This window comes from Trematomus bernacchii, unplaced genomic scaffold (genome assembly GCF_902827165.1).
Source record: "Trematomus bernacchii unplaced genomic scaffold, fTreBer1.1, whole genome shotgun sequence".
Classification (NCBI taxonomy): domain Eukaryota; kingdom Metazoa; phylum Chordata; class Actinopteri; order Perciformes; family Nototheniidae; genus Trematomus; species Trematomus bernacchii.
In genome coordinates, this window is record NW_022987588.1 from 1,097,663 (window position 1) to 1,114,888 (window position 17,226).

General features: G+C 39.2%; 2 protein-coding genes across 2 annotated transcripts; one reads left to right on the plus strand and one right to left on the minus strand.

Moving 5' to 3' along the window:
• Positions 1-5,972: 5,972 nt before the first annotated feature.
• Positions 5,973-12,038, minus strand: LOC117481291 (glutamate-rich protein 6-like). The gene is made up of 13 exons (XM_034128927.1): positions 11,768-12,038; positions 11,632-11,683; positions 10,559-10,680; positions 10,406-10,449; positions 8,475-8,585; positions 8,197-8,313; positions 7,862-8,022; positions 7,548-7,600; positions 7,306-7,406; positions 7,126-7,205; positions 6,849-7,004; positions 6,324-6,546; positions 5,973-6,209 (listed from the first exon to the last, which is right to left on the minus strand). The coding sequence occupies exons 1-13, from the start codon at positions 12,036-12,038 to the stop codon at positions 5,973-5,975; spliced, it is 1,728 nt and encodes a 575-aa protein (XP_033984818.1).
• An 858-nt stretch (positions 12,039-12,896) lies between these two features.
• LOC117481230 (endothelin receptor type B-like) lies at positions 12,897-15,797 on the plus strand. Its single transcript, XM_034128839.1, has 7 exons — positions 12,897-13,313; positions 13,477-13,589; positions 13,773-13,977; positions 14,279-14,419; positions 14,520-14,653; positions 14,750-14,858; positions 15,630-15,797. The coding sequence occupies exons 1-7, from the start codon at positions 12,897-12,899 to the stop codon at positions 15,795-15,797; spliced, it is 1,287 nt and encodes a 428-aa protein (XP_033984730.1).
• The last annotated feature ends 1,429 nt before the right edge of the window (positions 15,798-17,226 follow it).

A 17,226-nucleotide genomic window follows, 5' to 3' on the forward strand; every position in this document is an offset into this window, starting at 1 on the left:
CTGCTTTAGGCGTCTTCTTGGCAGACTGTTGCTGTTTCATTGGCAGCTGCCGTCTTTCCGCCTGTGAGATGAGGCTTGGCTGGGGCTTGACCTTCCGTGGACTGACAGTCTTTTGATCGGGGATGAGGGACTGGATGTTCTGGAGCAGGGCGTTGATCTCTGCACTCTTCTGCTGCAGATACCTCTGGAGCATGTCGAGCCCCGGCTGCGTTAGCCCTTTGCCTTGATTCAGCTGCGACAGAAATATAAAGTAAAGCCCAAAAGTCAGATAATTGGGTCTTTTTCCTCAGCTTTTGTATTTCTCCATGAATATTAATACCACAGTAACTTACCTTCAATTTTGCCCCTACATTTAGCTGTACGCTCCGCTTCCCAGAGGTGAAAGCGATGCAGATGTGCTCCTGGGATTGGATGCGGATGTTGAGGTTAGGGCTCAGTGTCAGAGCGAGGGTCCGGTAGGGCGGAGCATGAACATGTTGCTCTTTGTCCAGCCAGTCCCAATGTTTCTTCAAACCACCTGTGTCACTGCAGTAGGTGCCTCCCCATGGAGAAAGATTCACCCTAAGAAAGAGAAGCAGGTTGTGAGCAATAAGCCTTTCAGAGGGTTTAATCCTCTCACCCACACAGGTTGTCATTTCTGCCAATTCTATTGATAAAAATACAAATAGCTTAAATGAGCTCCTATGGATAGCTGGTGATTGTACACAATTATGTTGGCTATATACATATATGATGAGAATGATTCAATAATCAAGCATACCAAATACAGCCATTGTTGTGATAACAGGTTGCCTGCCCTTCAGTGGTGAAAACTGCCTGAATGCGAGGCTGTGGATGTTTGTCCTCCAGGACCAACACACAGCACCAGTCAGCTGATTGGGCAGCAGATACAAGAATAGCAAGCCTGCCTGATGGATAGCTTTCAATTATGATTAAGGTAAAACATTCAGACACTCAGTATTTATGATCTCATGCCAGTAAATTGCCGGTTAAAGGATACCACACATGCCCAGTTCCATCAGGAAAAATCACAATAAATATCTGACCATTGCTGTAGTGTTTCACAAGGGGTGACGTCCTCTGTTGAACCAATTTCAACATTAATAATCATGCTGTGCTTAATAAGGCGTTCCACATTGATATCATTATTTATACCTGCCGTCCAGCATTTTGTCCATTGAAAGAGAAAGTGTTTCCAGAATCCTCGATTTCTATATATTCTATTTCAGGGAATAACACCTCCATCATGGCGGTCACAGCGTCATCCGAGAGTATATTGTGTTGGAGGGTACATATTTGTTGTTTGTTTGCTGTAATGTAGTAAAAGATATCAGGGAATGTTAGAACAAGAACCAGCATGATATGTCTGCCTGTAGATGGTGTGTGTGTGTGAGTGTGTGTGTGTGTGTGTTACCTGCTTGAGGGGTCTGAGGATCTGAGCTCCTTTCATATTCCACACCTTTTAACCTGCGGTGTGTCAAGGAAAATGTAACATCAGAGATTTAGGGCATAGAAATTATATTTGAAAAGCATCCCATGGTGGAAGCCCATAATGGACGTTTGAACCTGACATTTGATCTTTCCGCATCGCCGGGTCCCTATTCCGTGCCTTCTCGCAGCAGAAAACCTGCCACAAAGACAGAAAGAGAAACTCATTTAAATAAGGTCCTTAATAGCCGCGTTCACACCGGAGTACTTTTCACAGTACTTTTCGCGTTTAGTTCCGTTAGTACCCTATCGAGTCAAATTCCTACATCAAGGCAACTAATCAGGTTGCTCAAGTAGAGAAATTCAGACCCTAACATTGTATTGTATGCTTTTGTACAGTTCTGGTAGCAGACTGTCTTTCCACCTTCCTAAACTCAAATGTATTTTTCTATAGATATAAAGATGATATATTTAGTGTGAATTATTTTCGCCACAATTATCATGAAGTAAAAATGTAATATCTGGAACTAAAACTACTGATTGAACAACTTAGTTTGTTGGCATGCCAACAGTTTATAATTAGCACAAAGCACAACATATAGCTGAGGCTAAGGGGAATGACATTCATATTGCCGTTCATTAGTCATAAAACAAAAACATCAATGTGTTTATCTTTCACATTTAGATGCTAAGCTACAATTAATATTCACATTTGCATGGCTTCCATAATCATCACAAGTCCAAGCTGCACACATTGACACTAAATGCAACTCCTCATTTAGCAACATGAGCAAAGTAGCACGTTTTTTGCCAGTTCTGTCAGTTTGTATTTAACATCAGCGTGTCACCATATGAACAGTAGTGTTAGCTGCCTGCTCTCTCTCACCTCCTGTGTGTCGACACTGTTGGCGACCTGATGGCTGGTCACTGGGGGTTTCTCAGGCTGCTGGCAGTGCTCACAGCGAATGTTCAGCACAGTCTGCCGCTTCTCCTCTGATGAGTTTGATCCACTTGAGGATGAGATCTGAAAGAAATCATTGGACAGGCATTTTCAGTTTTCTTTAAAAAAACACAGTCACAAATACATAGCATCCAAATATTGCAGCTAATGAGGTATTCAAAAAGCATGTTATAGTCTGGCATGTTTTGAAACAAGCTACAGCGATGACAGGAACGTTTTTGATTCGAGACAAACGCAGACTAATTGCATGTTCCATAAATGAATTCGTATGTCTGCGATAAGAGAAAAAGGAGCAGTTTAAAAGTGGCATTTTCCTCCATACCTTGTCCAGATTAGTTAAAGACTCCTCAGTTTCTCCTTGGCAGGCTGCGGGAGCTCGGGGAGTTTCCTCGCTGAACGAATCCAACACTTCATTATCTGGGGATATCTCCAACTCAGACTTCATGTTTTTAGGAACGCTCTGAGGAGAAAAAACAAAGACACTTCATAATTTATTAACTTCTTTGAGGTCTTTAACTTGTGCTTCATGAATAAATCAAAACCATGTCTCCCGATACCATGTCATATCATCTCTCACAAGATCAAACTCACACTGTGACAAGTATAGACAAAGCTATGAAAACTTCAGTATTTCTCTAAAACACACACAAAGACTTCATATATGCTAATTACATCCGTTCTCCATTTGTCTAAGGTGTCTCTGTAAAGTCTCCTTCAAATGTTAGTTAAATGACATAAAGTTATTCTACTATCTGTCCTATAAAGCTTTTACTTTGTCAAGGACATCATCACTAAAGTTGAGAGAAAAGGGATTTTACGAGCAAGAATACCTCATTGCGAGTTTGTCACCTTAAACAATGTTCGAGGTTACTGCACCTTACCTGCTCAGATGCGATCCCCACATTCTTATGAGGTGCTTTTGATGTTCCTACGTTAGAGTATTTATAGTCTGCAAATGCAAAATATATTTATATACATCTCAGACATTCCCAACCAAGGTCAGATATTCATAATTAGCATGAAATGTGAAGAAATTGTACCTGGATGTTGCTCTTCCTCATGTCTCCAGTCAGTCTGTGTGCCAGCGCTGATTCTGGTGACAACTCTCCCGTCAAATGCGTGGATCGTCAGATATTCAGGTGAGCTCGTGCTGGAACCAGTTCTTAATTATCAGTTTAAGAAAGCCTAATACATGCAGGGGTAAGATGCCATAGCAATAACTCAAGTGCCTTCAGAATATGATACAACCCTACACAACTGCCCTGCAATAACTGTATGGGAGTCCTAATGTTTCAAGAAGGCATACAGTGGAAACATGTTTAAATGTATAACTACATTTTCTCTTTTCATCATCTTAAATGACATTACATGTTTGCAATATTTCTGTGTTCTGTTCTGGATTGCCGTGTTTAGTTTATCTACTGTTCATGATGCAGTTATTAAATTATATTTGTGGCATTTCTTTCCAAACCTCTGTGTGTTTTCAAGTCCATGTTTTGTTGCCGAATCCATCTCGGGTGATCCGTCTGGTGAGTCAAGTGTTGGTTCTTCATCCACTTCATGTCCTTGACTCATTGTGAGACAGAGGTGAGCAGAGAGAAACCACAAATGAAAGAATTAATAAAAAAAACATTTTAAATCTGGTACAGAATGTTTTGCACCCTAGTGATCCATAGCAACCACATAACAATAAGCAACTGTTTCTATGGCAGAATCATTATGGAAATAGAAGAGAAAGGGAGGGAAACTGTACTGAGGTATTTCACAGTACGCCTCTTCTTTCATTTGATCTATTTTCTTCTATAGTTCCTACCACTGCCATTACATTCAGTTCTTCAGATAACATAAGAAAAGCCTTTGATTGATCTCCAGAGGGGAAATTCAGGCGGTGTCGCAGCACAATGACAGAAATCCGTACGGATAAAACGAGAGGTAAATAATTAGAGTATCAAAAAAATATATATATTGTAGTGTCTCACTAAAGGAGCTCAATGAGGCACAATATGAACATAAGGAACTAAGACATGTCATAAGGGTAATTATACATACATACAGTACCCACTACCAGTGTTGTACTTAAACGTAAAATGTAATACTGTCTCAAGCGAAATGACATAGTGGTGTTATTCATCTGCGGTAATAACACATGTTTTACTACGATCATATTTTTGGCAGTAGAACCAACGTGCTGTACTTTATTTTTTTAAACATCTAATCCATCATGATTCATACCTTGTTCTTTTGCATACTGTCAATACTGTACATACGTGGGTTCATGCTAAAGCAAATAGAAATCGGACTTTTAGAAAATATAAGAGAAAATGATGGAAAGAGAATATTATTTATTTCACTTTAATGTGTTTGCAGCTTCTGTAATTGATGTAAAAAACGTGTACATAAGCCAACTGCCTACATCCAACTTCTATGAGCACGATCATTTTAAATCTGGGAATAATCGCCCAACAGTGAGCATATAGTAATTATATAATGGAAATGAATAATTGCAGTTGTTTCCGATACCTCCAAGTCAAAGAAATGCATTGAAAAAAAGATCTGACTGATTTTTTTCTAAAACTAGTTGTGCTTCTTTTCAATTTAGATGCACTGTAGGTGTTTCGGTATGGTGCTTTAAAAGCCTATTTGATGTGCACTATAAGCTTCTTTGAGCATTAGGAACAACGCTTTAAAAATCCCATGTATTATTACTATGATGCATTCAGTTTTAAAAAGAGATGATAATAATGTGTATTTATCATAAACATTCTGTGGTTATCGCTCCCTGTCTCCCTGCCTTAAATGCAGCATGAAGGGCTCTACATTTTGGTTTTTCAAAAGGATATTCATTTATCATATTTCTTTTGATTGTGCTTTCAACTAGATAACAAGTTAAACTAGATGGAAATAATTGTAACTCTTACATTGGGAGTATTGTTAAGCTTTAATACACCACAAAGTATTGTTCAATGTGTATCTCCTGATGACATTTTAAATAATATACACAATCAAAATCCAATAGGTACACATCAGGTTTGGTTTTGGAAGTATGTCTGACTGAACAATCATTTATGTTGCAAAATAAATAGACTAATATAAAATGTATGCAGGCAGATTAACGGCGGGTGTTTTTCAGTAGCTGGATTTCAAATATATTTCAAGGAATAGGTCATTAGATATGATTGGAAAAAAAGTTACAGCATATAACTAAGTCAGGTGTTGGAAATAATACTTTGGTTTCCTGAAATGTTGAAGGTCATCATTTAATTATGTGGTGTAGATATTCTCTTTTATTAGAAACTATCCATTCACAGCAGAGGAAAGATAATTGAGGAATTATTTTGTGGTGATATTTGATAAACGGTAGAAAGACATTCTACCGGTGCTTCTTCACTGAGATTTTTATTTTCTCCAAACCAATTGACCCAATCGTCCATAAATCTTTTTCTATCAAGCTCAAGCTTTACACTGAGAATATAACCATGAAAGACTAAGCACCAGATACTCAAGACGTTTGAAATAATATAAGGCAATAAACTGTAACACAGCCATAACCGTTTTAGCTTTTTGCCAATTTTGTATTTCTCACTTAATTTACATGGGCCTTTATCTCTTCGGGTGACTCCTCCTTCTCCATTTGTCGGCTAAGCCGCTGCGCCTGGGCGATGAAACTGTAATGTGGCTTAATGTTCCTCAGCCTCGCGGAGTGGTGGGACATGAAGGTCTGCATCTGGCCAAGCAGAGAGTGAATCTCTGAGCTCTTCATTTGGATGTATCTCTCCAGAACGTCTTGCCCCAGCTTGTCATGGCTCTCTGGAGAAATGAGCTGCATTGAAAGAAAAATAACAAGTCGTGGTAGTGATAGCTGTTATCTGCTGCATACAGTTTGGTGTGCTAAAACACGTACAGTACATCACTGCATGCATTTCATATCACATACCTTTGACCCCACATTGAAGTGCACTCTGTTTTGCTTATGTGCGAAGGTGATGCTCACGCGCTCCTGTGAGTGTATACGCACACTGATGTGCGGGGCCAGGGCAAAGGTCAGAGGCTTGAAGGGGAGGTTACGTACATGCGGGTCACCGTACAACCAATTCCAACGCCTCCTCAAAGCTCCTGTCTCACTGAAGCAGAGACCTCCACCAGGGGTCAAATTCAACCTTCAGACACACCACAGAGATTAGCAATAGACAAATCCTCAGCTGGAGCGTGGGGGCAGCAGGTTAATCAAAAAAGTGTCTTCGGTCAAAAAGTCATTTATAAAAGGTCTTAACCATGTTGTGTCTTGTACAATAGATTCGTTTTTGATATTTGTATTTGATTGGAAATTGTCTGTATGAGTTAAAAGCTTTCTGGCAGACTGTTGGATGAGAACATTGAGGTGCTGTTCCTTTTAGACCTTATTTTAGTAAGACATTTGCCTAAATGATTATAATAGCAGTTATAATAGAGTAACAATTACCACATCATTCCGGTGCGATGATAGCATGTGGCGTGGCCTTTATTTGTGAAAATGCCTTTGATGCTGGGCGACACATCATTGTCCTCCAAGATGATGTAAGTGAAGTCAGCAGCTTCTGAGGAGGATATTATAATGGCTGCTTTCCCAGAAGGGTAACTTGTGTCTATTAAGGATCATTAACACCGTGCAAACCTTTCATCAAAGGGAACAAATGTGTAGCCTCTCATTAAGGATGTACTCCTTGATCTTCCACTTTGTGCACTTCTTAAAAGGATACAAAACATTTCCGGTTCCATCTGGACATAGGGTGAGAAAGCCCTTCCCACTTTTGTAGAACTTCCTAATCAATTCCTTGAGCTGTGATGCAAAATAGTCAGTTATATTTCTGTTAAATACATTGAAGATAGAACAGGTATTGTTAAGGAGTATATATAGGTATTGTTAAAACATGCAGTGCGTTCTTACATACCTTTGGCTCACCGTCTGTTTGTTCTTTTACTGAGAACAAGTCAGTAGTGTTGTTATTTGTCTGAGACATTGAAGGCTCACTGTTGTTGTCTATCGGCAATATAGAGATACAGAAACAAAGAGGATATCCATCTATTGATCTTTTTTCAAGGAGAAGCATGAAAGACTGCACACTTATCTTTTGAATGTATACTTATTTGTGTAATTCAGGGCCCCAGGTTGCATACTTACCAAAGTCTACAATCAAGTTGTCTGTTTTTCTCCGGACTCGCAAAAGCTTCGACCTGTATATAAATTGATATTTAGTTTTGAGTGGGAATATGTCAAAAACAATGCCAAAACCTGAAGGGTATGATAATTAAATTCATATGCCACCTGATTTCTCATGCTACTGGTAACAATAAGAAATATGGCTTTTTTATGGCATGCACTATACCACAATCAAAATCAACATGCATGCAATATATGTTTGTCCTTGGCAGCCTGCCACTCGATCCATAACATGTAATAAATGCAAAAGGGAACAGGGCATTCATGTTACTCACCTCTCCTTAGCCTGCTTTTTAGCGGCTTCCCTCTCCTCCTCACTCATGACAGGATCATGCGGGTTCACATCAATCTTCCTAGCTGACTCCTTCTGTGCCAATGTTTCTCTCTCTCCCATAATAAGCTCTCTCATTTGTTTAGCTTGTTTGCAACAAAAGAGCTGAATAATGGAACATTTACAACAAAACACATTCTTTTTTATTTGCAATGCTTCTCACTTTTTTTAAAACACAAATCAACATGCTTTTGTCAAGGTTAGCCGAACAGTCCTGATTTCTACTCTGTTTCCATTTATTTTCAATTTCTTGTTGGAGGTAAAAAAAGCTACACTCACCCTCTTAAAGTGCGTTTCATTTTCCAACATCTCACCGTGTATGAAGGGCTGACAGAGCTGCTGGCAATAGTCACACTGTGCAAGAAGCCCATTCTGTTTAGATTCAACCTGTGGAACCTACGGTGAGGAAAAAGAAGAAAACAGACTCACAATCACCTCTCCACCTCTGATATTACAGCCTCCACTCGCTGCTATTACTGTGGAAAATGAAAAAGGCCATCACTGTCATTTCCAGGCACTATCGGCAATATAGAGATACAGGCCAAAATCGCCAATACCTTTCCAACATGAGGAGTTTGTTTTGGCTCTCGCTTGTATGCGATGAGACGAGGCAGACCCGCACTCGGTATATTGTGCTCAATCTCGGCCATCTTTTCATCTCCTGGCTCCTGATGTGAATACAAGAAAGCAATACTCTTACAGATTGTTGTAAGTAACATACAACCGGCTTTATATCAAATTAACCTTGCACATTTTCTTAACAAGCTTCTCAATCTGTTTGTTGCACATATTGTAATGGCTTTGTAGAGACAACATTTTTGATTTTGGTGGTGGTGGCAAAAATGCTAAAATATTTTGGAAGTAATACAATTACATGGACATTTGTAAACGGTCAGAATGTTCTCATGTTTAAAAATCACAAAGTGACTATTTATAAAAGTACACCGTAGGGTATTTTTGCAACTGTTGCATAGTACCATTTTTAAGTTGAATTTAAAAGTCGCGATAAACCCTGTGTGGATATAAAAAAAGAAATTAGCTTAATCAGCAGCTTACTTGGCTAAAGCAGAGGGGTCAACAGGTGTGTTTTTGACTGCAGGAAGATTCTGGGATACTGGCGCATATGGGCATGGCTTATAGTTAGTAAAGTAGAGTATTTACTTTAAAATGACTCACAACCACAGTAGGTTGTGAGTAAGCATCACAACCTTACGGGAATGGCAAGCATTAATGCACTTATTGTAACACAGCCACAATGTTGTGTCACCGACAGCTGCAACCCTGGTCTAGCCAAAATGCTAAAATGATTTTTGATGGATCCTTCAGTGCTGTCACTAAGGAACTTTTTCTTGTGAAGACATTCTGCTGTTTTTGACTACACATTCTTTTTCAGCTCAAAGTGTTTGAGAGCTTTGAGTAATGCATTGAGACAGAGAGGCTGAGTGGACAAAGTCAGCAACACTGCCCCGACACAACCGTTGTGTGTGCGTTACACAATGTGTAAAACAGTCTGTCCTTTGCTTATATATGAGTGTTTGTGAATGCAGTTTTGTATACATCTCTGTGTTGCTTGGGTGATGTTTTATTCTGCTGTTGATTTTATATGCATTGACTATTTATAATTGGCGTTTTAATTGTTGTAGCCTATTGCTTGTTGCACCCGCCGAGGTGTTATTAGGTCTTTTTATTTATTGTAATTTTTATTTAATTGTATTATTTGGTCTACACTGAGGAAGACAGTTGAATAATTAATACATATACTTTGTTATTAATGCAATGTATTTGTAACTTAAAGGTCTATCACCATATTACCTCTTTATTAACCACCCCCTTTTAACCCAGTAACTTTTACTCCAACATTTTAACAGTCCTCTATTTTACTTACGTACATTTAGTTTACAAAACTGTTGTTTTACTTGAGTTTTATATTGTAGTACTCTTTCCAACCCTTATGTAAAAAATAAACTCTCTAGAAATTATTACTCATTACTCATTTACATTTACTAATTAATATACCAAATATTACCATGAAATATATTATAGTAATATAAAACCACTTCTTATGCAGAATGGCCAGTTTCAGTATAACATACAGTGTATTATATTATTGGATTGTCATTATTGATCCATAGATTTATAATCATCACTTGCCGCTGATGCAAGTTATGTGTTAATTAAGTTGGGGATCATTTTAACTAATTTAAGTAGCTAGTGTTTACTGCTTTTGATTTTCATTCATTTCTTGATTATATTTTCTATTAATCATTGTTTATCTGCAAGTAAAAGGTAACAAGACAGAAATACTGAATGAAGTACCTCAAAATTGTACTTAACTACAGTACTTAGTTCAATCTAATACTACTACTGATTTTGAACGGCTTAGCGCTGTAGGAAGAAGATTGACCTAACTTGACTGTGCTTAGTTGAAACACATGTTTTGCTTTGAGCAGGTTACCTCTGAAGAATCGGCAACAGCGTCCATGTTCACCACCTCTGCCTGCAACAACGGGGGATTTTCAGTTTCCTTTTGAACTGTACAAAAAAGAAATAATTGGGAGTTTGACAGATGTCTAAGTCATGAGAGGCAAGATGGGGCAGGAACAGGTGACCCCTTCACACCCAAACTGATGACATGGCTTACCTTGACAGCTGAAGAAGAGGCTCTGCTCCACCCACTCCCAATCTGTCTGGGTCTGAGCGCCCACCAACGTGATGAATCTTCCATCCAGTGAGAGAACCTCCATGAACTCTGGTGAGCCTGGACTGCAAAGATGAACAAATACAGAGTTACAGCAATGCTCTACTATAATGACTCTACTCATCTTAAAGCTACAGTAATTGATTGTTGTCCTCTTGGGGGCATAGGAAGTCCTCAGCAGGAAACAAAAAGACACATCTGTCATTATATCATCTCATGAAGTAATTTAAGTCAACTTCTAACTCTGTTTCGCTCCTCAAAAACTAGTATTGAGTATTTATTTATACAGTCTACTACTGTATAGTGTTGACTGCATTCACCAGTCAACCATTCAGGGATTGCTAGCATATAAAAGCTAATTTGTGAAAACAGCTGCCTTCTGAGCTTCAATGCTAACTAGATAAGAGACTACAGTTGAGGAAGATACATTTAGTGACGCTTTAAGGCCTCATTGTAGCCCTGATATAAAATGCTGGCTTCAGTACCACTGAAGGGAAATTATCGTTTGTCGGTTTTGGTTTCTGTTGTCCTTGAGCCAATGTCATAACCTAACTTCATGCTCATGTTTTGGGACTAGGCCTATACCTTTTCCATCATAGTGGGCGATAGCCAACCGTTATAATCCCAAACATCCCGGTTTTCAAAAGAAATAGCATTCACTTTGACTATTCCCCTGCAGTAATGGTGGTTTAGAGAGCACTACGTACATATAAATCAAAGAGCAGTGACAGTGCTCAGTTTGTTTGACCCCGTTGAGCAGCTTCACCAACAATAATATGACAATAAAAAAACATCATAAACAAAAAGTCAAGCATCACAAACTGTAACAGATCAATTTCACAGCATATCATATTAAAAAAAAAAAAAAAACTCCAGTAGATTAAAGTTTTACAATGCAGGTCAAATGTATAGTCAGAAAAAAACACTGTGAATTCTTAAGGGAATGTTATATGAATGCTACTGTCATATTTATTGGACTTTCCGTCATGCTACTGTAAATGAGCAATGCTCCTTACGGATTCTCCTTTATAGGCGATGTAATGAAGCGTCTTGGGTCTCTCCAATGGCCTATGGAAAAAAGAAGTTACAATAATAAAATAAATAGACAGCCTGAATGGTAACAGTCATCAGACTTTTTCACATCCAACTCACTTTTCTTCAGTTGTTCTTGTGGAAGTGTGCCAGCACATAGTTTCCCAAGGTCATTTGCCGCTAGTGGAGCGCAGATTTGAGTGTTCAAAAGAGAGCTGGAGTAGTTGTCTGTTATGATATTGACAATGGGATCTCTCTGGTTGTCGCATGTCTCTTGCTCCTCCAGGCTCTTCAGGTTGTCATAAATCTGTCGAGGGGAGAAGTCACCTTCTTTAGGACTCTCAGGAGATGCAGAGGCAGAATCCCTTTGGTAGGTTGGAGACTGACTCATCTCTTATAAAACGTGATATGTCGACTCAAGCAACATCTCTAGGACTCTCTGAATATTGCACAGTTCCATTTGTATCACTTCTGTTATTGTTCAAGTGCAGTTGCCCGGCAGTAGTTTTGCATCAAACCCAAGTACATCCAAAATGTCATAAAGTCACAGAGACAAGCGTTCCTGTTCTCATTACATTACTTATAATGACTTTCAAGTTCAGTGATAGAGACTCTGTGGCTTCAAGCTCTTTACTAAAATAGACATATTGCTACACTTACATTTTGTGTGGAAGATTTATGTCAAACAAGATAACGGCCAACTTTTTAGTGTAGAGTCTGAGACAACACTAACATAATATCCCTACTGAAGCCAATAAAATGATCTCACTCTGTGATAACAGACAATACACTTCAACGCTATCCTTTCATTGAGGATGATGCATCAGGGGAAGTAATTACAGTCGCTACTGACAGATCGATGACTAAGGCTGACAACAATACCTTAGTCTATAAAACCCTGATTCCCCTCTGCTGGGTTCTATCATTTATAGCAGGCGCTGCAACGAAGCAGAAGTATAGACGTCTTTTGTATTGAACAGTCAGCCTATTTTGTAGGTATTACACAGACTCATTTCATACAGAGTTTGTATGTGTACATCTAAAGGTAAGCTGGCAGTTTATCATATTGTCTCAGTGCTGTTATTTACTGTTGCCTTTTGATCTGTGAATTAAATAAATAATGTGCCTCACCTTTAAATGCTTTGATGCAAATCTTAAGGCTGAGATGCTGTGCTAATTATTTTCATTTTCAATTTCACTCCAGTGCTGGAAAAACCATTTCAGGGCCTTTTTGAGGAAATCATCAACAATGTGGACCATTGCTCTCGTTCTTTGTTTGGGGAATATTCTCAGCGGAGCAGAGGCCAGTGATCAGCATTCAGAACCGTTCCCTGTAAATGAACTCTCTGGAACGGCATCCCCTGGTCTTTTAATATTGGAAAAACAGAAATCCAACAGCTCAATTCATCCCCCTCAGGTAGACAGACCAAAAGCACCGCACCCTCCTATGTGCTTGGAGTCAGCTGGAATCAGAGACGCCTTCAAATACATCCATACTGTGGTTTCTCTTGTGGTATTTGTCATTGGAATAGTGGGAAATTCAGCCTTATTGAAAATCATATATGTAAACAAAAGCATGAGAAGCGGACCAAACATTCTCATTGCCAGTCTTGCTTTGGGGGATCTAATCCACATTGTGATAGACATTCCCATCAACGCATACAGGGTGAGTTAATCACATAGCGCTGTGTTACAATTACAATGAGAAAAACAATGTTGCACTTTGTCCTGTTCTCTGCTCTTTTTTATCCATTTTCAAACTTCAATCTCACCTTGAATTGATTTTGGGTGTTTTCTCATTGAAAATGTTCTCTGCTTTTTTTCTTCAGATCATGGCAGAAGATTGGCCATTTGGCTTAGTGCTGTGCAAACTCGTCCCCTTCATACAGAAGAGCACTGTTGGAATCACTGTGCTGAGCTTATGTGCTCTGAGTGTCGACAGGTACGGAGATAAGCAGCTCTCTCCCGGGCCCTACAAGGAAATAGTGCTCGCTGGCTACTTACTGTATTTCATCAAGCAGACAGATTTGTTTAGCATGAGTCCTTGAAATATTCTTGAAAAATGTATTATAGTTACAGAGAAAGAAGTCCCCCAAGCCATTACATTTTCCCATTGATTTTGCAGATACCGAGCTGTAGTATCCTGGAATCGAATCAAAGGCATCGGGGTTCCAGTGTGGACGGCAATCGAAATAACTCTGATTTGGGTTATTTCTATCCTGCTGGCTGTGCCTGAAGTTGTCGGCTTTGATTTGATAACAATGAACTATAAAGACAAGCATCTGAGAATATGTCTGCTTCATCCCATGCAAACCACACCGTTCATGCAGGTAATATAATCGTCTCGAGACAATGCAACAGGACAAAACAAACAGATCAACACGTGTTTGTCTTTTCACATCCAACCTACAGCAATACTCATAAGCGTTGACAGGAAATGAAAGGAATAATAGCTCTAATATGATTTTCTCATAACTTCATGTAACAGATGCCCACACATTCTCGTAGATGCCCTTGTAAACGTGTGTGTCTCAGATATTGTTTTATGCATGCTGTAACATAGCAACCATCGGACATCATGTCATCTGCAGCAGCGACTGACTGTGGGCTTCTGTCGTGTTGAATCAACAGTTTTATAAATCAGTGAAGGACTGGTGGCTCTTTGGCTTCTACTTCTGCATGCCCCTGATTTGGACGGCCGTCTTCTATGCACTCATGACCAGGAAAATGCTGAAACATACGGAGAATACATTAAGCGACCACACCAAGCAGGTTATTACTTTTTAAGTACATTTGGCAATTTCTGGGGCATTTTTCTCATATTTTTTAAATAAACAGAACTCTAATATTGATTATATCTTTCCTTTTGAAGAGAAGAGAGGTTGCAAAGACAGTCTTCTGCCTGGTGATCGTGTTTGCACTCTGTTGGTTGCCTCTGTACCTAAGCAGAATCTTGAAATCAACCATGTATGATCAGAAAGATCCTAAAAGGTGTCAGCTACTGAGGTGAGCATGACAGATTTAACAATGTGTTTCTCATTGTTCGTCACATAGTCCTCTCTCATTTAACTAATTCATATTTTATTTATTCTTCTTTCTCAGCGTCTTCCTTACCCTGGACTACTTTGGCATTAATATGGCATCACTCAACTCGTGCATCAACCCTATTGCATTGTACATCGTCAGCAATAGGTTTAAAAGATGTTTCAAGGTGAGTTCGATTTGTGTACTTGTTCCTATGTATGGCACAATTCACTTTTACACAAGTCTAGTGATGCTGAAGGCATTGTGATCCACATCGGGTGAGCTATCATATGTGTCATCAAGGCCGTATGGAGTCATGTCTGTAAAACGGCCAGTCTGGAGAAAGCAATGACCCGAGGGAGTAATAAGTGAAAATGGTCTGGAAAAACATTGTCAGAATAAAACACTTGGCAATCTACCAGGCAGTTTGTCACTGAATCAGAGTGATGTGTTATGAGGGAGAAGAAAACATAGCTTCAAGGCCATTTCCAAAAGAAAATGTCTTTAAAAGCCTTTATTGTATTTCGAGCTCAGAAGGACATGTCTAAAACATACTTTGATTTGTTTTGGCGTGTGCACACCACAGTGCGTGAAGAACTACTCTCCCCATCTAGTAATGGTGTTTTCCCATTTATTTATTTATTATTGTGTGTTTTCGCCTACAATATATCCTTTTCCCTCTAATTAAAAGACAATCCAACTGGAGATTGTTCTCAACAATTGTCTCTACACAGACATTAAACAGAATTGATTTCTCTTATACCCTCTCTGAAGTCTGCAGCAACAAGGCTTTTAAAGAAGAGTCATTATTCAAAGACAAGCAACGACAAAAAATTGCACTCTGATTATACTGTGAAGGCTCCACACACAGATACACTTCTTTATAGGCCATTTTCTATATGTGAAGTTGATATTTGTTGTTCTCTGGCCAAACATCTTCGTGTTTGTCGTCCCTCAGGCATGTCTGTGCGGTTGCTGTCCTCTTGGAGCTGTCACTCATGACGATGCGCAGTCTGTTTTGAAGTCCAGAATGCAGGATCAAGCCTCGGAGCAGAGCAGCAACATCAAAGCTCACAAGCAGACGTCCACACCTCTGCCTGAGCAGGAGAACACCTTACCGTGTTGACAAAACTCTGAGAAAATGTATTGTGAGTTCTTCTTTTTTTTCTTTATTACGTGCATATTTGGCAATCAAAGTTACCAACACACCTCTAATGGTTGACATGCCAACCTAATCAAATAAATCACCACTTGAATAACAGGCAGCACTGTCTGTTGTAGTGCTGTCGTCAGTTGAACATCTGCTTTAGTATGAGCAACCTGGAGTCAGACTATTTGCCCCCGGGGCTTGACTCACTCCCAACCATTACATCATATATTACCTACAGTACTACCTATCCTGTATCATGCATCACAGCTCCTCAAATCACTGTTTTGGGCACGATGTTAACCTGGCACCCATCAACAGAAATCTTGTCACGGCTTACCGCCTGCATACAGTATTTCTTTTAAATCTGTTTCTGTTTATGGATTCTGGTAAGACACTCTGCCGTACGAAATCAAGCAAATGGGAATTTAGGATTATTACGGTGGGTTTCATGTGGAACGGTGTATTATTAGCACATAAATGCCTGTTTTGATCTGTTAAGTTTCCCCGTACACAAAGAGTTTATAGCGTTCCTTCGGTTCTTGAACCTTGAGCAACATATTAAATTGGTGCCAAAAGTAGATTCTGTCTCCAACACTGAATGACTGATTGATGGTGGCCTATTTTTAATGCATTGTTAAATGTGTAATGCATGGAGACACTTTATAAAAGACCTGAGAGTGGGGAAGAAGGAAAACGAAGATGACAGAATGAGGTCAGGAGGAGAGCGGGAGGGGTGGGGGTGGGGGTGGGGGGGTGAGATGAGCACCTGATAGGTCTCCCTGTCATAGGACAAGGCAAGCACAAATAGGGCGCTGTTCTTCACGCTAACGCTGTATCAGTCTGCAAAACTGTCTTGATGCTGTGCACTGGAATGCCTATTAAAAGTTTATCTTGTCTAAGTCAAGAGAATACTCTCAGTTGTTTGTTTGAATAAAAGCTTGTGATGTGTGTAAGGCTTATAAATAAGAGACGTGTAAAACTGAAATTACCTTGTGGTGTTTTCTCAAACTAACTTTCCAGTAAAGTACTCTTTATTGCTCAAATTAAACTTTTATATCATAGTAATACACATAAATTGTAAGCACATGTATTATAGACATGTCTGAATGAAAAATACATTATTTAAACCTTAGATAAATAAAGCCATACACTTTTTGATCAATGGTTCTCATAATACCATGCACATAAAAATGCCAGCTTTGTTTTATATCATGACTTTTTCATAATTGTAAAATGTGTTTGTTGCTGTAATAGCTCTTGGCATATTGAATAGAGAGGACAAGGAAATGCTGGTTGCACATCACATCTCATCAAAGCAGCAGTCTAACATCTGTATGTACCTAATCGGCTATCCTTGCTTTCCTTCACACACAAACACTAGATCAATTAAACAACAGTTTTTTTC

What these genes read in the sequence shown, in the direction of transcription:
- LOC117481291 (XM_034128927.1), bottom strand. Translation starts at nt 12,038, where the DNA reads ATGAGTCAGTCTCCAACCTACCAAAGGGATTCTGCCTCTGCATCTCCT. An exon ending in CGTTGTTGCAGGCAGAGGTG is followed by an intron (nt 8,586 to 10,405) that starts GTGAACATGGAC and finishes TATTCACATCAG; the next exon opens with GAGCCAGGAGATGAAAAGAT. An exon ending in CAACTTGATTGTAGACTTTG is followed by an intron (nt 7,407 to 7,547) that starts GTAAGTATGCAA and finishes TATTGCCGATAG; the next exon opens with ACAACAACAGTGAGCCTTCA.
- LOC117481230 (XM_034128839.1), top strand. Translation starts at nt 12,897, where the DNA reads ATGTGGACCATTGCTCTCGTTCTTTGTTTGGGGAATATTCTCAGCGGA. An exon ending in TGTGCTCTGAGTGTCGACAG is followed by an intron (nt 13,590 to 13,772) that starts GTACGGAGATAA and finishes TTGATTTTGCAG; the next exon opens with ATACCGAGCTGTAGTATCCT. An exon ending in TAAGCGACCACACCAAGCAG is followed by an intron (nt 14,420 to 14,519) that starts GTTATTACTTTT and finishes TTCCTTTTGAAG; the next exon opens with AGAAGAGAGGTTGCAAAGAC.